Below are 23,589 nucleotides of genomic sequence, written 5' to 3'. Positions count from 1 at the left end.
TAACTCAAACCCATTATGTGCTACATCAGTTCTTATATCGTTTAAAAGTATGAAATTCACAACCCCCTTTTGATTATTTGAATTATAATAAAGTTTCTGAAGAACAGTTATCTAGAGGCTATGTGGAATGAGTGAATAAATATGTATGTGCTTCTTGAGGGCTCAATGTAGCCTGTGAATGGCAGTGAATAGAACAAAGCCCCTGCTTTCATGAAGCTTACATTTTAATAAGTGAGACACCTATACAATGTATGGGGTGGTGATAAGTATTTTGAAGAAAAGATAGCATAAGGGGATACAGAGAGACAAAGGGACTTCTGTTTTGTTAGGAGTGGTCAGGGAAGTCCTCTCTGAGGAGGTGACATTTGAACAGACACTTGGATGAAGTAAGGAAGCGAGCTGTGCAGCTACAATAGGGAAGGCCATTCCAGGCAGAGGGGGCAGCAGATAGACTCTAAATAGGAGGGTGTCTACACCCTACATATATATATATGTGTGTGTGTGTGTGTGTGTGTGTGTACTCAGTCATGTCCGACTCTTTGCAACCCTGTGGACTGTAGCCCGCCAGGCTCCTCTGTCCATGCGATTCTCCAGGCAAGAATACTGGAGTGGGTCACCATGCCCTTGTCTGGGGAATCTTCCTGAGCCAGGGATAGAACCTGCATCTCCTGCATTGGCAGACAGATTCTTTACCACTACATGGCCTGGGGACATATATATTAGGGAAAAAAACTGCATAGACCAAAACCATACAACTGAAACAATTGATGTGTACTTTGAGAAGTATAAAATGAAATTATAAGGTGGTGGTATTATTAATTAACTATAACATACCATTAAGTAAGTTTATCTCATCACCTGCATCATCTAAATCCTGCAAAACTCATGTTTTATTAATTGTTTCTTTCTTGCGCTCTTCCCCCTCTCCTTTCCTCCCTTTCCTCTCCCTGCCCCTACACTTCTCACTTCAGTGAAACTGGAGCGATTTGAAATTCCAATCAAGGTTCGCTTAAGCCCAGAGCCCTGGACCCCAGAAACTGGTTTGGTCACTGATGCTTTCAAACTGAAAAGGAAGGAACTGAAGAACCATTACCTCAAAGACATTGAGCGAATGTATGGGGGCAAATGAAATGCTGATCTTGTATTTACAGTTGTGCAGAAGGTGGCTTGGTGGTTTTTTTGGTTCTAGAGTTTTAAGCCTCGCATCATTGAACTGTCTGTTAGAATGTAAAGTGTATCGTTCTAAAGACATAGTAACAAAAAATCAAAACCAAAAGAGATTAAGTCCACTTTAATTAGTTTCCATAGTTCTAGTGAAGCTGAAATTGAAAAGTTATTTCCCTGTAATTGTGTTATTAATTTTAGAACAAACCTTCTGTTTTTAAAAATTAGCCTAAGATTTTACTCATGGGGTCGCAAAGAGTTGGACACTACTGAGCGACTGAACTGAACTGATACTTGTTTCATTAAAGAAAAAAATTTAATGTTGAACAAAATAAATTAGAGCTGGAGTAGAATGTAGTTTGAGGAAATTTGCAACTTCCAACGTCTACTGTCTTCCTAGTTCAGAAGATGCTTAAATATTAAGCATGACCAAAAAAATGTATTAACACTACTCAAAGCAGAAGTACTGCAGGGCTTTAAAATTCTCTTCCAACCATTTGTCTTGATTTGTAATGTAATATACGGAATCAAATAAAAACATTGGAAACCATTTTAGGATTCATAATTGTTGTGTAGGTTAGACGTAGAATCATTATAATATTGTGAATAATTACAGTGCCTGAAGTTAGAATAAAAACATATAAATGCACCAAAAAATATCTAGTAATACATTTAAAGGGAAATTGAACTGTTGTTTGAAACTTGGAGATTGAAAATCAGTAACTGTAATTATTTGAATGGCTTAAGTATAAAAGTACATCTTCAAAATGCTGAAAATTGCCTTTCTCTGTTCAAAATAAGACTGAAACCAAGAGTTAAAATGATAGAAATTTAATCAAATTTTAGTGGGAGCATTTTCTCTGTTAGAAAAGGTGATGAAATCCTGAGTATTTCTTATCCTGACTCTTGCATAGCATTGAACCTGGGAAAGGATTTAGACTCTGAATTTATCTTTAATAACAGGGATTGATTTTAAAGTATATTAAATCACACTCATAATTTAAGGTCTGTTTGCTGTTGCTGATTTGATTCTTGATCAATTGGTATTTCTAAAAGCATTGCATTTTGCTTTAATTTTAGCAAAGCAGATTATGATAAATGAATTCCCTGCTATCTTGTTTGAATCTATGAATGATTAATTAACTTGGATGAATTTGGGGAAGTTAAAGGGAAGAACACACTGTTACTACTTTTTTTCCTGTTTGTAAGAAGAGTTTAGAAACTGGAAATGCTGGATTTGGGAGAAGGGAAGTTACTCAATAAGGGACTGATATTTGTGCAGTAACTTTGTGTGTGGGCTTCTTGTTGAATCTTTAATTGAAATCTGGGATTATATATCCCTGAAATATAGTCACACTTGAACCATAGTTACTGTAAAAAACCACAAAACTTCTTAATACTGTTATTCTTTGCACTTTTTTCTTAATCATTTTATATATATACATATATATATGCCTATATATATATGTTGCTTATATTGCTTTGTACAGTTGTGGGCCACCACTGCAACAAAACACATTCTTTTTGCTCTAGAATATTTATAAAGAAAATATTTAAATGTTATGTATATGGTGGTAAAAAGGAAAAATCATCTGGTGTTATTATAAGCAAGAATGAAGGTTTTTGTAAAGAATGTTCAGTGTCTGCAATGTAAAATTTGAAGCAAGGCCCCCTGAAGTTATGTGTATGTGAGTATTCTCATTCTTCCCAAATTGCCTTTGAAGCGTGAAAAACCATTCTTACCAAGTAGACTACTATTCAGCTTCTGCTGTTCCCACTGTTGACCCTCTAAGGATGATGTACTTAGACTTTTTCAGTATGTGACCCCCCCCCCCTTTTGGAATGGTGATTTTAAATGTGTGAGTGCATGCATACATACTCAGATATTTGCACCCCTACCCACTCCCATCTCCCAAAAGCTAGAACACTGCCAACTAATCTGTTGTATGGGTCCTTTAGAAACACGTAATTAACACTTAAGGATGGGTGCTGCTAATTCTTTGTGAAAATCCAAATATTGTTAAGGGACCAGGGAGATGCCACTACCCCCCGATTTTTCATCAAAAAATACACTTGTTTATGTAAACAGATCTTTCCATATTCATAGTGACTTTTCAAGTATTTGAGCCTAAAGATTTTGATCCTACATTTTTATACTGGTTTAAATCGTTCACTGTTATTATTACATGTCAGCCATCAAATAAAGTTGTACTTTAAAAATTTCCTACAAGTATGTACATTTCTAAGATGAACACCTGTGATTTTTGCTTTAATTACATGAAAGGATCTTGCCTCCAAAATTTCCTACAAGTATGTACATTTCTAAGTCAAACACCTGTGACTTTTGCTTTAATTATGTGAAAGTATCTTGCCTCCTTGATATTTGTATTGATTCTTTTTTTTTTCTGGAGTGGAGGTATAATTGTATCACTTTTTGGAACTGAGATACAGATGAATGATTCAAACAGTCAGAAGTTAAGAATGATGTTTCTGTGGTCATAAAAGATTGATTAATAATCTTTGCCTGTATTTTCCTGATGGCATGTTACAGATGTTTCTGGAATAGCAAGATGAAAACAGATTAAAGATTGTGGGGTATTTGGGATTTGGAGAGAAATATTTTAATTTTCAAATGTAGTTACAAATTAGAATGTATTCATATTTGTATTTTCTGTTAAAATGCACGATTGCAGGATTGTTACTTAGATTTTCGTGTTTTCCTTGATGAAAAGCTTTGTTCTCGTTTTTAAGTTTGCACTCGAATCTTAAGAAATAAATCCACCCATGTTATCAAGCCAATTTGTGCTTAATTATGTGCCAGGATAAAATCTGCAAATTTGAGGAATGTTAACCAAACTTTTAAACACATATTTCAAAAGTATTCATCTTTAGGTTTATAGAATTGCATTAGCAGATAACCTGGTTTGTACAAATCACATCCATTAGTTTGGAGGATTGAACCCAAAGCTGTTACTTTCATACAGTTAATAGAGTAAAATTCCTTTGTAGCACTGATACTGTGGGACAAAACATAGTCATGTTGTGTGGATTGTTAGCATGTGCTAATAAATAATTGTTACCTTCAGGCTAATTAAAATTTAGGGAGAAATTAAGTTACCTGAGTTATACGAGGGTGTATATAAAATGGTATTAGAGACCGGGAACCATTGCCTGAGTCTATTTCCTGGCTTTGCCACTCACTAGGTGTGTGACTGGGCAAGTTCATTAACATCTCTCCGCTGCATTTCTCCTTCCTGAAAAATGAGGTTGATTGATAATAGGATGGTTGTGAGGGTAAAATGAGTTAAATTGTTTAAAACATAGTAAGCATATGTTACCAGCACCAACAAAAACATATGTTAGCTGTTATCATCATTGTTGTATCCAGGTAACATTCATCAGTCAAGTTATTTAACATATTGGCTGGCACACTCAGGGACTCAAAGAACTGCTAGCGCCTGAAGACTTGGTAGAGAGAGTTCTGGATTTAGAGGTGAGGAGACCTGGGCTCACTCTGTCACTAGTTTTGTAGCCATGGACAAATTTCATAACACTCCCTTAGCTTTAGTTTCTTTTTCCTATATCAAAGAAAGAGAGGGGGAAGACTGGACTTAAAAAAAAAAAAAGCCCTTTGTAAATAGAGAAAAATGAATGACAGAAGAAATAAGGAGTGTAATTGACCCTAAGTCCCATCACATCTAGCTTTCTTATTGTGATTTTGCTATCCCAAGGTGATTTTTTGTTTTTTTAAGATGCCCTCAGTCCCAAGTTTCCTATATGGATATGAGGCTGTAGATGATGCCATGCTACTAGGTACCAAGAGTTTCTGTTACTCCTATGTTCTCTCCTTAAAAAGCATGGCTGTGCACACACAATTCAACTGTGCTTTCTATTTTTTTAAACATGATCCACGATGCTGTGACCATACACTTCTGTGTATCCTGCTCGTGCTCAGTCCCTCGGTTGTGTCTGACTCTGTGATCCCATGGACTGTAGCCCACCAGGCTTCTCTATCCATAGGACTTTTCAGGCAGGAATACTGGAGTGGGTTGCCATTTCCCTCTCCAGGGGATCTTCCCAACCCAGCAATCAAACTTGCATCTCCTGCCTTGGCAGACTGTTTCTTTATACTGAGCCACCTGGGAAGCCCCTGCTTCTGTGTATATGAAACAATATTTTATGACAATGTTTATGTGGAAAAAAACAATGAGATGACCAGTGATGCTATTTCATCTATTTAAATGCTGGTTGTCACCCTCTACACTGATTTCATGATCCCACAAGATAGTGCTGTCCGATGGGACTCTCGAGTTTGGAAATGTTTTGTATCTCTGCTATCCATTATAGTACCACTAGTCACGTGTGGCCATCAAGCATTGGAGATGTGGTTAGTGTGACTGAGGAACTGAGTTTTTCATTTCATCTCCATGCTGGGTAGCACAGCTCTAGAGAGTCTGCAAGCCACTCTTTGGAAAGCACAGGTTCAAAGTCAGCTATCATATGAAGTCCATGAAAGAAAGCTATCCCTTACCCTCATCCTCCCACCTCCTGTACCTCAGAGACAACCACACTGTTAGATCTCCCAGTCAGTGCTAGTATTTTCTTCTTAGATGAGAAGGCAAGGATTACCTTTGAAAACTAGAGAAAAGAGCAAATTGGAGTAAATTGGTTCTGTAAGATAAAAAAATTTTCACAAAAAAACTTGAAAACTCCCATTAAAAAGAGCAGAGAGCTGCAGAAAAAGTAATTATAGAAAACAAAGCCCAGCTCTTACTATAAATATGATGGCTAAAATGGAAAATTGAAAGATCTGGTAGAGGAACTTTCTCAGAAAGTAGAATTTTTGGAGGGGCCAAAATATTGTGGTAAAATAATATATAATGAAATGTTGCTTTAACCATTTTTGAGTGTGCAATTAGGTGGTATTATATTCACAACAACGTTGTGCCACTATCACTACTACCTAATTCCAAACAGTTTTTTAAAGATGAAAAATAGGAACAAAAAGGTAAGGGTATTAAAGAGTCAGTCCAGGTGATTCATCATTTGAACAACAGAACTTCAAGAGAGAGAGAACCAAAAAAAGGGGGGGATTTCAAGTATTCAAGAAAATTACCCAGAACAACATGGGCAGAGTTTGTTAAAAAAAGCTTTGCTGTAAGGTGATGTTGGCTGAACCATTTGGGAAACCCCATGTCAGCACTGTTCATAATGACCCACAAATTGGAAACAACTATAATGGCTATCAACAGGAGAATAGATAAATTGTGGTATATTCATACAAGGAAATGCTACATAGCAAGCAAAAAGAATAAACTGCTACATGCAAAGATATGGGTGAATTATATTCACAGATAATTATGCTATACGAAAGAAGCTATTCACAGTACATTATGATTCTATTTATATGAAGTTTATATGAAGAATGGCCACAACAGTGATAGAACCCAGAATAATGGTTTTCTCTGAAGAAAGTGGTGGTATTGCCTAGAAAGGGGCATGAGAGAATCTTCTGGCATCCTGAAAATGCCCTATATCTTGTTTACACGAGCATCCTGAGTAGGATCAGACATGTCTGGCCTGAGGAGGCAAGATTGATAGGAGAAGTTGAAGGTTGGGTGTGTTGGAGAAGAGGTTGAACCAGTTAGGCTGATCTCAAGCTGATCAATTTTGGGAAGAAATGTGTTTAAGGGTGTGGGAAAACCTGAAAGGCTCATCTGATGAGTAACATCTTTGTGAGCTTGAATAGGAGAAAGCAGACCTAGGCAGCTGTGAAATAGGGCACAGACAACTTGGGTGAACTTAAAATACCTGGAGTATGTCAGTATATTTCACTGTTTGCATCTGCTTTCGGTCTCAGTTGGGCTTAGTTTTGGGGAGACTTGACCTCATGTACCTGAAGTTCATTTCCTATGCTCTTCCCGCAATTACTACCATAGATCAGACCTTCACTACTTCTCACCTCGATCACCTGTGCATGCCTGAGCGCTTAGTCGCTCAGTCTTCTCTGGCTGTTTGCTACCCTCTGGACTGTAGCCCGCCAGGCTCCTCTGTCGATGGGATTCTCCGAGCAAGAATAACAGAGTGGGTAGTCATTCCCTTCTCCAGGGGATCTTCCCAACCCAGGGATTGAGCCTGATATTCCTACATTGCAGGCAGATTCTTTACCGTCTGAGTCACCAAAACAGCTATACTAACCTCCCAACTAGTTTCTTCAGTTCAGTTCAGTCACTCAGTCGTGTCTGACTCTTTGCGACCCCATGAATCGCAGCACACCAGGCCTCACTGTCCATCACCAACTCCCGGAGTTCACTCAGACACGCGTCCATCGAGTCAGTGATACCATCCAGCCATCTCATCCTCTGTTGTCCCCTTCTTCTCCTGCCCCCAACCCCTCCCAGCATCAAAGTCTTTTTAAATGAGTCAACTCTTCGCATGAGGTGGCCAAAGTACTGGAGTTTCAGCTTTAGCATTATTCCTTCCAAAGAAATCCCAGGGCTGATCTCCTTCAGAATGGACTGGTTGGATCTCCTTGCAGTCCAAAGGATTCTCAGGAGTAAGTCTGACACTGTTTCCACTGTTTCTCCATCTATTTCCCATGAAGTGATGGGACCGGATGCCATGATCTTCGTTTTCTGAATGTTGAGCTTTAGGCCAACTTTTTCACTCTCCTCTTTCACTTTCATCAAGAGGCTTTTTAGTTTCTCTTCACTTTCTGCCATAAGGGTGGTGTCATCTGCATATCTGAGGTTATTGATATTTCTCCCGGCAATCTTGATTCCAGCTTGTGTTTCTTCCAGTCCAGCATTTCTCATGGTGTACTCTGCATATAAGTTAAATAAGCAGGGTGACAATACACAGCCTTGACGTACTCCTTTTCCTCTTTGGAACCAGTCTGTTGTTCCATGTCCAGTTCTAACTGTTGCTTCCTGGCCTGCATACAGATTTCTCAAGAGGCAGGTCAGGTAGTCTGATATTCCCATCTCTTTCAGAATTTTCCACAGTTTATTGTGATCCACACAGTCAAAGGCTTTGGCATAGTCAATAAAGCAGAAATACATGTTTTTCTGGAACTCTCTTGGTTTTTCCATGATCCAGCGGATGTTGGCAATTTAATCTCTGGTTCCTCTGCCTTTTCTAAAACCAGCTTGAAAATCAGGAAGTTCACGGTTCACGTATTGCTGAAGCCTGGCTTGGAGAATTTTGAGCATTACTTTACTAGCATGTGAGATGAGTGCAACTGTGCCATAGTTTGAGCATTCTTTGGCATTGCCTTTCTTTGGGATTGGAATGAAAACTGACCTTTTCCAGTCCTGTGGCCACTGTTGAGTTTTCCAAATGTGCTGGCATATTGAGTGCAGCACTTTCACAGCATCATCTTTCAGGATTTGAAATAGTTCTACTGGAATTCCATCACCTCCACTAGCTTTGTTCGTATTGATGCTTTCTAAGGCCCACTTGACTTCACATTCCAGGATGTCTGGTTCTAGATGAGTGATCACACCATCGTGATTATCCGGGTCGTGAAGATCCTTTTTGTACAGTTCTTCTGTGTATTCTTGCCACCTCTTCTTAATATCTTCTGCTTCTGTTAGGTCCAGACCATTTCTGTCCTTTATTGAGCCCATGTTTGCATGAAATGTTCCCTTGATATCTCTAATTTTCTTGAAGAGATCTCTAGTCTTTCCCATTCTGTTGTTTTCCTCTATTTCTTTGCATTGATCGCTGAAGAAGGCTTTCTTATCTCTTCTTGCTATTCTTTGAAACTCTGCATTCAGATGCTTTTATCTTTCCTTTTCTCCTTTGCTTTTTGCCTCTCTTCTTTTCACAGCTATTTGTAAGGCCTCCCCAGACAGCCATTTTGCTTTTTTGCATTTCTTTTCCATGAGGATGGTCTTGATCCCTGTCTCCTGTACAATGTCACGAACCTCATTCCATAGTTCATCAGGCACTCTATCTATCAGATCTAGTCCGTTAAATCTATTTCTCACTTCCACTGTATAATCATAAGGGATTTGATTTAGGTCATACCTGAATGGTCTAGTGGTTTTCCCTAGACCATTTTCTTCAATTTGAGTCTGAATTTGGCAGTAAGGAGTTTGTGATTTGAGCCACAGTCAGCTCCTGGTCTTGTTTTTGTTGACTGTATGGAGCTTCTCCATCTTTGGCTGCAGAGAATATAATCAATCTGATTTCCGTGTTGACCATCTGGTGATGTCCATGTGTCGAGTCTTCTCCTGTGTTGTTGGAAGAGGGTGTTTGCTATGACCAGTGCATTTTCTTGGCAAAACTCTATTAGTCTTTGCCCTGCTTCATTCCATATTCCAAGGCCAAATTTGCCTGTTACTCCAGGTGTTTCTTGACTTCCTACTTTTGCATTCCAGTCCCCTATAATGAAAAGGACATTTTTTGGGGTGTTCTAAAAGGTCTTGTAGGTCTTCATAGAACCATTCAACTTCAGCTTCTTCAGCGTTACTGGTTGGGGCATAGGCTTGGATTACTGTGATATTGAATGGTTTGCCTTGGAAACGAACAGAGATCATTCTGTCATTTTCGAGACCGCATCCAAGTACTGCATTTCAGACTGTTTTGTTGACCATAATGGCTACTCCTTTTCTTCTGAGGGATTCCTGCCCACAGTAGTAGATACAATGGTCATCTGAGTTAAATTCACCCATTCCAGTCCATTTTAGTTCGCCGATTCCTAGAATGTTGACGTTCACTCTTGCCATCTCCTGTTTGACCACTTCCAATTTGCCTTGATTCATGGACCTGACATTCCAGGTTCCTATGCAATATTGCTCTTTACAGCATCGGACCTTGCTTCTATCACCAGTCACATCCACAGCTGGGTATTGTTTTTGCTTTGGCTCCATCCCTTCATTCTTTCTGGATTTATTTCTCTACTGACCTCCAGTAGCATATTGGGCACCTACTGACCTCAGGAGTACCTCTTTCAGTATCCTATCATTTTTCCTTTTCAATATATCTTGGCAAGTCTTTTCTTTCCATCACAGCCAGTATACTCAGTATACTCCATCTTCTAGAGTTCTGCCAGACTAACCTTCTTAAAATATTACCTTGTTGATGCTGTTTTTATTCAAATCATAATGTCTTGGTTCAAGTCCCTGAATTAGAAGCTCTCTCTTTACTTGTCTTACTATATCTCCACAACAGAAACCTTCCATTCTCTTTCATTTCTGTGTTTTCCAATCTGCCAAGCTCATCCCTCCAAGTTGTTCTTCATCCTGCCTTCACTTAGGAATCACATGGGAAGTTTAACAGCAATAACAACAACCAAAACCCAAACAAACAAAAAACAGTATCCGTGCCTCATCCTCTCTGGTCAACAGTGACCTTTTCCCTAGATCTGTAAATTCCTTTAACACCTGTCCTTAGATTAAACTATTATACAAAATAATTCACAGAAGAGAGGGCAGTCTTCACAGCTTACCAAGATAGGAGGCTCCCGGTTAACTGTTGGCTCCCCTAACCCTCTACTGTTGATATGGGATTGATTTTTCTTTTGTATGACAGATTATCTATTTCTTTTGACACCTGAAAACGTGAGAGATTCTGAGAGAATGAAATCTTGAATCAGTTTGTTTCTTGGAAGACACTCTAAGGGTATCAAGAATCAGAAATGGGTTTTAGTGGTGGGACCACTTGGAAGTGCTAACCATCAACTTTATCTAATTCATATTTTTGCCTTGGGGCTGTGAGAAATCAACAGCAACAACAATAATAATAAGAGTCAAGAGATTCTTAGGGACAAGGAAAACGAGAAAAGAAGAGATAATATGTTGACCTATTTGTGTGTCTCTCCAGAGAGACTTTTTGAAGCAGAATTATGAAAATGATTCTTTTGAAGTCAGGTATTTCTTCTTGTGGCCAGCTTTTTGCTAGCTCATGGAGTTATAAGAAGCTTAGAATCAGATATATGTATATGTATACATACATATCTATTACAGACATGTCCACACATATTTTCTTTATGGCCAACAGCTCTACCTTAGCCGTATCTTTGACATTCCTTAGGATGGGGCACTCCAATGCCCAGTTACAATTTGGGATGATGAACTGTACTCATCAACATAGGAAAATAGCAATGTAGCTTCCCAAGAATGGGGGGAGGACCTTCCCTAGTGCTCTAGTGGCTAAGTCTCTGTGCTACCAGTGTAGAGGGCCCAGGTTTGATCCCTGGTCAGAGAACTAGATCCCACATACCACAACTAACAGTTCCTGTGCTGCAACTAAAGATCCTGTGTGTGGCAACTAAGACCTGGCACAGTCAAATAAATAAATATTCTAAAAAAAATTGTTTAAAAGAATGGGGGAGAGACGGGGCCAGAAAGGGAAATCAGGAAGCCTCCTTGTCTAGTGACTGAATCATGAACTATTTGAGCAGGCAATGCAGAGATGAGTTAAAATTGGTCACATTTGAACCCCAGCCTTCCTCAAGATCACATCATTTCTCACCCAAATCTTCATTTCATTGGCCATTAGGATTCATGATGGTGAGAGAATGAACTTTTCTCAGGGAGTCCAAGGGAAGGAAAGGATGCAGACTCTTCTGTTTCATTTCAGCAGGAGTCTTTGTTTTCTCAGCAAGACACCCCTTGGGCTCTCTTTGCTTGTGAATTCTTCCCTTTTGCTTATGATATAAACAATAGCTCCCTCGACCCTATCTCCTGGGGTTGTGGGATATCTTGGTTGACCTTTGGTTGTGTTCTGAGAAGAAAAACTCCAAACTGGCCTGGAGCTGTGGGGCTTCAGCATCCTGTTTCCAGGAAGAAGGCCAATTACTTCATTCTCTTGCAGCTTTGGGACTTTCTCAAGTTTTAAAAGATGGCTTCAGCACTGAATGATTCTTAGATAACAAAGCTATTTGTATTTTAAGACCCTCTTAAGTTCCAATAAGATTTCTTTGGTCTTGAAACATGGCGCTGAAGAAGTATTTCGGAGCCCTCTCTTGTATAGCACTGCTTGATGCTATAGGGGAGATGATGTTCTTGTGCCGTCAGCACGCAATAGCAGACTATGCGGGTGAATCAGAAGTTGAACTGTGAACTGAAGACAGTCAGTATGGAGGAATTTGGAAGAAGCAGAGAATCCTTTTAGGCTTCAGTTGTCCAGGAAGCCTTCCTTGGAGGCTCCAGTCTAAAACCTAATCCTGAAGAGGCAAAAGTGACTCTTGCCAACTTCTAGTTAATAACAAAGACTGCGTATTCATCTGCAGCAGCATCCCTTCTGTGCCCATCAGCCTACAAGGACGAGGTGAGATGAGAGCAACAACAATGCCATGGGTTATAACTTGAGATTCTCAACCAGAGATGCTAGGTATGCCTGAGATATTGGTGCCCTCTGCCCCTGGAGTGGCCAGAGCTCCCTGGCAGGCTACTTTCTTACCCATTTATCCTAGGGGTCATATATGTTATCTATGTGTGCTATGTGAAGAAAACAATTGGAAAGCACTGTTTTAGACAGATCCCTCCTCTGAGAAAACTCTGGTGACTCATGGTCACAATGCTTTGTTTTCATGTCATAGTTCCAGGCAGACTGTCGGCTCTGGGAAGGTAGACAGACTGTGTCTGTCTTGTTCACTGCTATATCTCTAGTGTCTGCCACTGTGCCTGGCACATAGTACATTCTCAGAAAATATTTCAGGCAAGTCAAAATCACAGTGAGCTACAACCTCACACCTATTAGGATGGCTATTACCAGGAAGACAAGAAATAACAAGTGTTGGTGAGGATGTGGAGAAAAGGGAACACTCGTGCACTGTTGGTAGGAATGTAAATTGGTGCAGCCACTATGGAAAATAGTATGGAGGTTCCTCAAACAATTAAAAATAGTATCGAGGTTCCTATCATATGATTGAGCAATTCCACTTCTGGGTGTTTATCTGGAGAAAATGAAAATACTAACTTGAAAAGATATATGCATCCCCATGTTCACTGCAGTATTATTTACACCCAAGATATGGAAACAAACTAAGTGTCCTCTGATGGATGAATGAAAAAAGAAAATGTGGTGTATATGTACAATGGAATAAATCAAATAAGTCAGAGAAAAAGAAATACTGCATGATCTCATTTATGTGTGAAATCTAAAAAAAAAGAAAAACAAGTTCATAGATACAAAAAACATTGGTGGCTGTTGGGAGGTATGTGGGAGAAAGGGGTGAAGAGGGTCAAAGTTACAAATTTCCAGGTATAAAATAAATATGTCCTGGGGATGTAACGTACAGCCTGGTGACTATAGTTAATAATACTGTACTGCATATTCATAAGTTGCTAAGGAAGTAGATATTACTCTCATCACAAGAAAAAAATTTGTAACTGTGTGTGGTGACAGATGTTCATTCACCTTATTGTGGTGATCATGTTACGGTATATTCAAATATCGAAGCATTATGTTGTACACTTATAACTAATAAATGTTATATGTCAATTATACCTCAATATAAAAAAGAAAATATTTCATGAACAAATGAGAAAGTCTAGACCATGAAGGATGAGTAAAATTGGGATAACATAGAAGGCTTAAGAGTTTGCAGGGAAAAGAATATGAATAGAATCAGATGTGGTCATGATGTGGGCCAGGCACAATTTGGAGAGCAACAGAGGGGTCCAGAAATGTTCATGTTTTGAGGCAGTGGGAACTTACCAGGCTTCAGCATGCCTATGTTGGGTGAATAAAGAACCAGTGAAGCACTATTTCCCCCAAAGTCAGAATTAAAACAAACACCAGTTGACACAACTGGTCTTGATTTTTCTTTTAGTATCTAATTTCAAGTCAAGCTTTGCTTATCCATTGTGGGAACCAATTTCTCACTTGGTCTGGGTCCCAAACCCAATAATTCTTAAATGTTCCCACAGCATCTTCCAGCTCAGAGGCCCTCACTGAAGCCCCTGGCACTCCTGAGACAAGGATGCTATGCCAGCCCTTCATGATGCAGGGGCGAGGGGAGGTGAATGCTGTTGTTTTCCTTACCCACATGTTGCAGACATTGCTTTCCATGTGGAGGAAGGGTTTGAATGACTACTTCCTATTCAAGACATCCCAAATGTCACATCCGCAGGGACGGCTGCTATGAGCTCTCTGAGGATGAGCTAAATGCCCCTCCTCTGGGCCCCACAGCACCATATGCTTATCTTTAATGATGAAGTAACCATGTCTGAGGGCTTCCCAGGTGGATCAGTGGTAAAGAATCTGCCTGCCAGTGCAGGAGACATGGGTTTGATCCCTGATCCGGGAAGATCCCCCCTGGAGGAGGACATGGCAACCAACTCCAGTATTCTTGCCTGGAGAATCCAATGGACAGAGGAGCTTGGCGGTCTACAGTCCATGGGGTTGCAAAGAGTCAGACACAACTGAGCATGCCTATAACCACGGCTGACATTCTTAAACATTTAATATGCTCAAAGCACTATTCTCAGTGCTTTCTCAGCATTATCTTATTCAATCCTGCCACAAAACCCTACAGTGAGCACTTCTATTATTATCTCCATTTTACAAAAGACGAAACTGGGACACAGAGAAGTTAAGTGACTTTGCTCAAGGTAACAGAGCTGGTAGGTGGCCAACCCAGAACGAAAATGCAAGCTTGCCTTATTTGTCTCTAATAGGACTTTTACCACGCAGTGTTGTAAGGGTTTGGGTAACCCCCACACCGTAGAACGTTAGCTTCATTATGGGAGGAAGCGAGGCTCATCTGGATCCTCCACTCCTAACCCAGGGCCTGGCACAGAAACCGGCAATAAACCTGTGGACAGAAAAACGAAGAAAAACAAAAACCCAAGCCTTCCACCAGATGGCGCTGTGGCAGTCCAAGAGAAAAGTGCCCCCGGCTTCTTCCTTTCCAACTCCTTTCCCACAGAAGACCTCAAGTCTGCACATTTGTTTTCTTTCCTTTTCCAGAGAAGACTGAGTGGGCGGGAGAAACATTTTTCAAGATAATGTTTAGGCATGAATGACACAGATTTGACAATTTAATTTGTGACCTTATGTTTTGGCCCTAAAGGGAAGGTCGACCCTACTCCATTCTCTTATATTCACACACTTCTTTCAGAGATCTCAAAATGGTTTTCAGATTCTTGTCATCATTAAAAAGGTAGAAATAAAATCCGAATTGCCCCAAACATTGAAGGAGGCTGTGTACTGGAGTGGAAAGATTTCCTGACTAGGAGGTAGGATTCTGATGGCTGTGTGTGTGTGTGTGTGTGTGTGTGCTCCATCATGTCTGATTCTTTGTGACCCCAGAGACTGTAGCCCACTAGGCTCCTCTGTCTATGGAATTCTCCAGGCAAGAATACTGGAGCAGGTTGCCATTTCCTTCTCCAGGGGATATTCCCAACCCAGAGATCGAACCCTGGTCTCTTGTGTCTCCTGCACTAGCAGGTGGATTCTTAACCACTGAGGCACCTGGGGACTTCAGTCAAGTCTTTCTCCTCTCTGGACTTCCATATTCTCAGCTGAAAAATAAAGGGGTTGGGAGTGAACAGAGAAGTTCTTTTTTTTTCCTGTTAGCCTCTGGACAAAGGACATTAGACAGCAGCATTGTAGCACAGTGGTAGTACATTACGGGCGCCTTCCCCTGTGGCTCAGTGGTAAAAAGTTTGCCTGCAATACAGGAGCCTCAGGAGATGTAGTTTCAATCCCTGGGTTGGGGAGATCCCCCGGAGGAGGAAATGGCAACCCACTCCAGTATTCTTACCTGGAGAATCCTATGGGCAGAGGAGTCTGACAGGCTACAGTCCATGAGGTGGAAAAGAGTTGGACACAACTGAAGTGACATGGCATGCATGCAGCGCATTACAGACTCAGGTAAGTCGTGGCCACCTACAAGCTTGTGACTCTGAGCAAGTTAACCTCTCTGGGCCTCAGTTTCCTCAACTGTATAATGGGAATGATATTGTACCTACCTCACAGGGTTCCTGTAAGGATTAAGTCAGATAATGCATATAAAGTGTTTAACACAGTGCTGGGCACATGTAAACTTTCAGTAAAAGCTATTATCGCACAGAGTTGACTCACATTCTAGCAACTCCATCTAGGGACTGGATATACATTTAGTAGTCAGCAAAATGGGTGACGGGGGGGAGACTTTAAGTAATAAACCACAAACAGGCCTGGCCCTATTCTAAGAGTAAATGCATGTCATGGGTACAAGACAAAGCTAAGTATGGGATTGAAGCAAAGAGATGGAAAAGTAACCACAAACAATTGGAATCCTCATACATTATTGGTGGGAGTGTAAAAAAATACAACCACCTTGGGAAAAGGTCTGGCCGTTTCTTATAAAACTAAATCACATCTTCCCTGTGACCCAGCATTTTTCTCCCTCTATACTTACCCAAGAAAAAGGAAAATATATGTTTACAAAAAGACTTGTATGAGAATATTCATAGCCACCTTACTCTTAATAGACAGAAACTGAAAACAATTCAAGTGTCCATCAGTAGGAGAAAGGATAAATGGATAACTGATACACAAACTGTGGTGTGGTCACACAATGGAGTGCTATTCAGCAATAAAAAGGAACAAATGACAGATACATGGTTGGATGATTCTCAGAAACCTCAAGCTGAGTCAAAGAAGTCTTTTCTTAGCATGTATCTTTTCAAAGAAGTCTTATACAAAAGAGTTCATGCTATATGATTCCATTCATATGAAGTTCTGTAATAGGTAAAACTAATCAATGATGGGAAAAAAATCAAAGCAGTGGTTACCTCTAAGAGTAAAGGGAGAGGACTGCTAGGGAAGGGGCAAGAGGAAGCTTAATCTTGAGTGGAAATAATCTTCTACATCTTAGTAGGGAGCTAAGTTACACAGTTACATTTGTCAAAACTCAGCAAATGTACAATTAATGTTGATATATTTTACCTCAAAAGTAAAACAAAAGAATAACAAGCAAATATTGAACCCTATCCCCTGGAGTAGGAAATGGCTACCCACTCCATTGCATGGGAAATCTGATGGACAAAGGAGCCTGGCAGGCTACAGTCCAGGGTGTCTCAAAGAGTCAGACATGACTGAGCACACATCTGGAAAGTGTTTAGGAGTAAAATGTACTGATACCTGCAACTTAAGAAAGAAAGGGCACTGGATAGACAGACAGATGGATAGATAAGGGATGGATAAAGCCAGTATCAGAAAACTTTATGGTAGGATCTGGTTAATAAGTTACAAGATGCTGCTGGCAAATTCTTTCAACTTAGCTGTATGTTTGAAATTTGCATAATATTCTCTTTTTTGGGGGAAAAAATGCATCCACAAAGTTCCATATCCTGAATGGAGCCAATTTCTTTCAAACTTATAAGGCTTCATTGGAAGAAGGCAGACCTCAGACCCAGGTAAATATTTCCTGATCACCTACTGTATGCCAGACACTGTTCCAGGCTAGACGAAGAATACGAAGAGAAAGAACACAGCCCTTGCCCTCAAAAGGATTTTTGGGACCATCTGACAAGCACACATATTACTGGTATCCTATGCTGTGGAGTTGCTAAGGACGGAGAGATGTTATCTAATTGAAAACGTGTCTTAAAAGCTTTGCCCACCGAAAAGAAATGATCATTATGTCAGGTGATAGAGGAAGATTTAGCTCATGTTACAGTAGTAATCATTTTGCAATACAAATGTACCAGATAAACATATTTGACACCTCAGACTTACACAGTGTTGTATGCTAATTACATCTCAATAAAAATAAGTTATAAAAAAAGAGAAGAGATTTCTGGTATTGGAGACATGTTGGGTAGTTATTGCTACAAATATGACTGGAAGGCATCTTCAAGCCAGAGCACAGAGAGTTTTGATGGCCACACTAAGGTGATAATTTGTCAAGCCAATGCGGCCCATTCAAGAATTTTGAGCCAACAAGTGGCATCCTTAGAAAACTGCTGGGAGAGAGGGGCAGCTGCAGTAGATATCATTGCTTTAGAGGAGTCAGTAGGCGAGGGATATTTCACGTACTTGCTGTGAACACAGGGAGCAGTGGAGGCACCAGCAGGGAGGAAAGAGATTCAAAATGACTCAGGACATCTGTGAACCCCAAGGAGATGAGATCTTCGTTTCGTCTTCTGGGAACTAGGAAGCTCTGTAGTCTGTGCCTCTCTTCTACTTCTCTGCCCCATGATGTGGCTCTGTGAGGCTATATTGGTTGTTTATAGTCAGCATCTAAAACCTACTCCAGTATTCTTGCCTGGAGAATCCCAAGGACAGAGGAGCCTGGCAGGCTATAGTCCATGGGGTCACAAGAGTCAGACGCAACTTAGCGATGAAACCATTCTGATTGTTTACTTATCCATCAGTACCCAAGACATAGTGCTGTTAAATATTTTTAATAACAACCCTACCCTCCTCATAGGGTTGTTGTGAGGTTAATTAATAGCACATGCTAGGCATTTGAGACTTGAGAGTCCCTTGGACTGCAAGGAGATCAAACCAGTCAATCCTAAAATAAGTCAACCCTGAATATTCACTGGCAGGATTGATGCTGAAGTTGAAGCTCCAATACTTTGGCCTCCTGATGCAAAGAGCCGACTCATTGAAAAAGACCCTGATGCTGGGAAAGATTGAGGGCAGGAGAAGGGGGCGACAGAGGATGAGATGGTTGGATGGCATCACTGACTCAATGGACATGAATTTGAGCAAACTCTGGAAGATGGTGAAGGACAGGGAAGCGTGGCGTGCTGTAGTCCATGGGGTCTCAAAGAGTCAAACACAACTGAGTGACTGAACAACATCAACAGGCATTTGATAAATGAGATCAGGGGCTCCCTGATCATGCTCCCATATGTGGCCTGGATATAGGGTAACCTCAGCACAAGCCCATCTCCAAGAAATCTCAAAAGTAGGCACATGAAGCCCCTGGGGTTCATTTGGACCCATAAATATTGATTTTATCAAAGCACAATCCCTCTACCCCCAATACTGCACACAATCCCATGAAGCAACTGAGAAGTCCCAGTGCGATCCAGGAACTGTCTCATTTATTCTCCTCCCTCTTTTGAATTAAGGGGAATCTTCCTTTTTTTAAACAAGTCTTTGGACTCTAATGCTTAGGTCTAGACTCAAAATTCTCTCCCAATCAGAATTCTGGCTATCCTTCATGCCCACCTCTCATCCCATTCCAGATCCTGGCACTCCCTGATTTGGCCCAGTTCACAAAGAAGTGTCTGTGAACCGTCAAAGCCACAGCCAGCTCACGGGTGTGACTTGTTTGCTGAGGTGTCTCTAGGATCCAGCACAGTGCCTTGAACAGTGTAACATGCAACAAGTATTCATTGAAGAAATGAATGAATGAATGATTCTTTCTCGGTCTGTAGTTGGTGCTTCATGAAGCCTTCTTTCCTCCCCTCCCTTGGAGCGCATTGTAGCTTTGCCAGCCTCCTGGACTCCAACAGTGCTTACCATCTGTGCCCGTCCTTTGGCAACTAGCCAAACTCAACTCAGTTCAATTCAACCAACTTCCATGGAGCTGCGCTATTGGCAGGAAACATTCACAGTTTCAAGGAATGGTGAAAGCGTTTCCTAGCCCATGGCGCCTCAATTGTACTTTTAAAACAACCCTGGCATGGAACAGAACCTTTTCCAAGACATTTTTGAAAGTCTAAACACATGATTATAAATTCCTTCCCTTTGTCAACACACTTGATTACCAGTCAGGAAATAAGTGAATTCTGGACAATGGATAAACAGATGATTATGTGTCAGGTATGGGACAAGTGTAGAGGGGATGGAAAGCTAGGGAGGAATGAGATTCAATCCTTGTCTGCTGGATTCACAATTTCATTAAATGTAGGGGGTTGGAGGGGGTTGGCATCTCAGCCATTCAGGGCTGGGGTTGTAGGGCTGTCCAGCAGCCAGCCCCTTGAGTGAAAAGAAAGCCAGAGTCTCCCCCACACACACCTGTTGTTTTTTTCGGAGGGTTGGGCCTTTTTAAATTTTATGACTAGTCTCCATTCCTGTTTCCACCCCCTTCTATACATCTCTTGCTCCTTATGCCAGTCTTCTGTAAATGTGTAACTTGCTTTCTCTCTGGTAATTATTTCCTTTAAAGGAATTAGAATTAGCCTTGTATGTATTCATGAAAACATTATCTTTAATAGCAAGAAGCTGGAAATTAACCAGAAATCTTACAATAAGAGCTCATTTAAATACATCATAGAAGGTCCATAGTCCAGAATACTGTGTAGATAATAAAATGATGTTATAAAAATTAGTTATTGACATGAGGAAAAATCCCCAGTATCTTGTTAAGTGAAAAAGGCTACAAAACAATGATGTATGTATGGTGTGTGCCTGTATGTGTGTATGTTCCTGTGCAACATTTGTGCACTCTTGGGGATTCTTTTTCTTGGTGTTTTTCTGTTTTCCAAATTTTGTGCATTGAATACTGTAGTCTGAGTTGGGGCACTTTCAGGCAGGGTGTGTTGTAAGGACTCTGAGAGCACAAATAGGGGTATCAAGCAAGACTTCCTTTTGTCAGTGTATTTTGAGGAAGATGAAAGACCCAGAGTATTGGAGAGGAACACCAGGAATATGCTATTTTGCAAGTACAAAGTTTCACTATATTTTGTGTCTATTGGTGATGAGGACTTCAGACCCATCAAAGAAGATTGGACTCCATTAAAGAAGCAGTGGAGAACAATTTTGGGTTTCTGAACACAGGGGTGAATGGATGGAAGTGGTGTTGGCGGAGAATTATTTCAGTCATAGCAAGGTGGACTGGGTTGTAGGCAGGGTGATCTGACATAAGACTCTTAGTTTGCATATTTGACCTGAGGTAATGAGAGCTTGGATTAAGCTTGTGGTGATAAAACTAGAAAGGAAGGAGCAGATGGATCTAAAAAATGTTACCAAGAAAGAATCAGAGCTAGAGATTCAGATTTGGCTAAATAAATACCATGTGGTCGGTGAGACCATGTAAGGAGACACTTTCCAAGGAAATAGATGTTAAGAGAATGGCTGAGGGCTGAGTCTTTGGGAATTCCAACAGCTAATGGGAGGAGGAAAGAACAGGAGCCAGCAAAAGAGACAGAGAATGATGCATCAGAGAGATAAGAAGAGAAACTTGAGAACACAATACCACCAGAGCCAAGGGTAGGACAGGAAGAAGTGGGCGGTTGATGGTATCAAATTCACCCTTGAGGTCAAAGATGCAAACTGAGCAGAGACCCTTAAATTCGGCCCTGAGGGTGTTGGTGAACTTACGTACAGAGAGTAGTTTTGGCCAAAAGTGCTGGACTCTAGAAGGTTCCAGGAATGGAAAGGAAAGGGAGGGGTGAGAAAATGGAGGCAGCTCATGGATACCGCCCATGTGACAAGAGGCATGTGTTATGACATAGAACAAGGTCAAACTTTATTATTCTAGTCCTGCTGCTTAACCGGTTAATTTGAATCTACTGGCTTATAAGGCTGTTGAAAGTAAAAGTTTCAATGATTGTATACATGCTACAGTGAAGAGGCTTCTTCCTCCCACTCCCCCCCCCAAAAAAACCCTAGATATTATGGTCATGTTTTAACAGATCAGAGAGGTTTTTTTAGCTTAACAGTTCTGTCATTAGGTTGGTAGTGCTTGAGAATTTCCTAGCTGTGTCCTCCTAGCATTAGTCATACCAATTCACTTGAACAGTTCTTCCCTGAGTCCCTCTGAAGTGAGGACATTGAGGCAAGGTGATTAGGAGGGATGCAGTGGTCAGGGTCACGTGGAATGTCTCTAAGAGGTATGTAGAGGCTGCCAAGCAAGGTTCTGTTTGAGACCCTGGATATGGTTTGGTACCACCTTGACTCCAACATACAGAAGGCTACAACCTTGCAGTGGCTGGCCCACTAGTTGAAGGGTGGCTGAAGCAGAGACATCAGAAAAGCATCTCTTTTTAAACCCATGGTCCTTGAAGATCAAATGGCCCCTGGACTGAATGGTCTTAAACAGGCAGCTTGATTTGCATGGGGTGCATACAGGCATATAGCTTTTTAAAAAATTCCTTTTACTCTTACCTAGCAATCATATACAAGACCTGACCAACAATACTTCGTTTTTTTTCCTGCTTGCTGTTTAGAAATCAATCCTTTGAGCAGTTTCTCTTTGTGAATCCCAGTCTGTTTCCAGTTGGACATACTATGAACTTATCTCTGTCTTAGTGCCTTGATTCCCCCTAAAAGAAGACTGTTGTTGTTTAGTTGCTAAGTCACGTCCAACTCTTTGTGACCCCATAGACTGTAGCCTGCCAGGCTTCTCTGTCCATGGGATTTTCCAGGCAAGAATACTGGAGTGAGTTGCCATTTCCTTCTCTAGGGGAACTTCCAGACTCAGGGATTGAACCCACATCGGGAGGCAGATTCTTTACCACTGAGCCACCAGGGAATACTCTATGAGGAAAAAAAAAAAAAGACTGCTGCATGACCCAGCAGGGCCAAGACTTGTTACCAAGCCCCACAGAGGCACAGAGCTGGATATCAGGCTAATTGGGTGTGGAGGTCAGCATATTCTCTAGAATTGGCACTTTTCAGATCCTGAGATGTCTAGAGTGTAGCCTTCTAAATGTCTCTGCTCCTTTTAATGGAAGAACTTGGTTGCATTTCTGGGAAGATGACTTGCTGCCCAAGGGAAAACAGGGTCACATAATCGATGCTACCCTCACATGCTAAGATGTGGAGGCCCCTCTAAAAATGTGATAGGAGATCAGAGGAGGGGTACTTCCCAGGAGGCTAGTATATTATCAGAAGCCTGGGGCATCCTATTCCACTTGAGTCGCCTAATTTGTCCTGAGCATCTTCTGAATAAGATGCTCACCTCCTCCGTCCAGGGGAAGCAATGATGGCTGGGAAGCTAGGCCAGGGTCCTTGTCTACATCAGTAATCACCAGCTCTGAGAGGCGGACCAGCGGTCTCTGCTGCCACGTCTGTGAGAGCTGATGGAACCCCCGCACAGGGCCGGCCTTGCAGGGGGTGGGCAGATGCTGTAACTGGGCCAAAACTCAGGGCAAGTGGCCAGAACTTAGAAGGAATTCTCTTCCGCCGCAGCCTGGGGTCCAGGCTTGGCCCCAGTGAGCCGCCCGGCCAGCCTTGGCCACCCGGGGGCCCCGCGCATTCCGCGCCCCCGCCCCCTCCGCCCCTCTTGGCCTCGTCCCCTCCCTCGTCCCCTTCTCCTCCCCACACCAGCTGTCCCCTGTCCCCCGGGCGGCGAGACAGCCTAGGAAGAGGCGGCCTCGGGCCGAGGGGGCGTGGTGGGGAAGGGGAGGAGGTGCGGGGCTGAGGGAATAAGGAGGCCCGGGCGGCGGGGCCCCCCAGCCACTCCGCCGCCCGCCAGGAGGAGCCGGGTACCGCCGCCGCTCGTCCGCCCGCATCCCCTCGGCCTGGCCCGGGGGCAAGGTCAACAGCGATCTGGAGCCGCCGTGTCACTCCCCGACAGCC

General features: G+C 41.6%; 1 protein-coding gene across 3 annotated transcripts in view; it reads left to right on the top strand.

Moving 5' to 3' along the window:
- Positions 1 to 3,864, top strand: part of ACSL4 (acyl-CoA synthetase long chain family member 4) — a 72,918-nt gene extending 69,054 nt beyond the window's left edge. For all 3 annotated transcript variants that reach the window (XM_068962987.1, XM_068962985.1, XM_068962988.1), the window contains one exon: positions 972 to 3,864. In XM_068962987.1, coding sequence (XP_068819088.1) covers positions 972 to 1,129 — 158 coding nt within the window. In that variant the 3' untranslated portion in view covers positions 1,130 to 3,864. The remainder of the gene's footprint in view (positions 1 to 971) is intronic.
- The last annotated feature ends 19,725 nt before the right edge of the window (positions 3,865 to 23,589 follow it).

This window comes from Capricornis sumatraensis, chromosome X, assembly GCF_032405125.1.
Source record: "Capricornis sumatraensis isolate serow.1 chromosome X, serow.2, whole genome shotgun sequence".
In the NCBI taxonomy this organism is placed as follows: Eukaryota; Metazoa; Chordata; class Mammalia; order Artiodactyla; family Bovidae; genus Capricornis; species Capricornis sumatraensis.
This window is presented reverse-complemented; position numbering and strand designations above follow the sequence as displayed.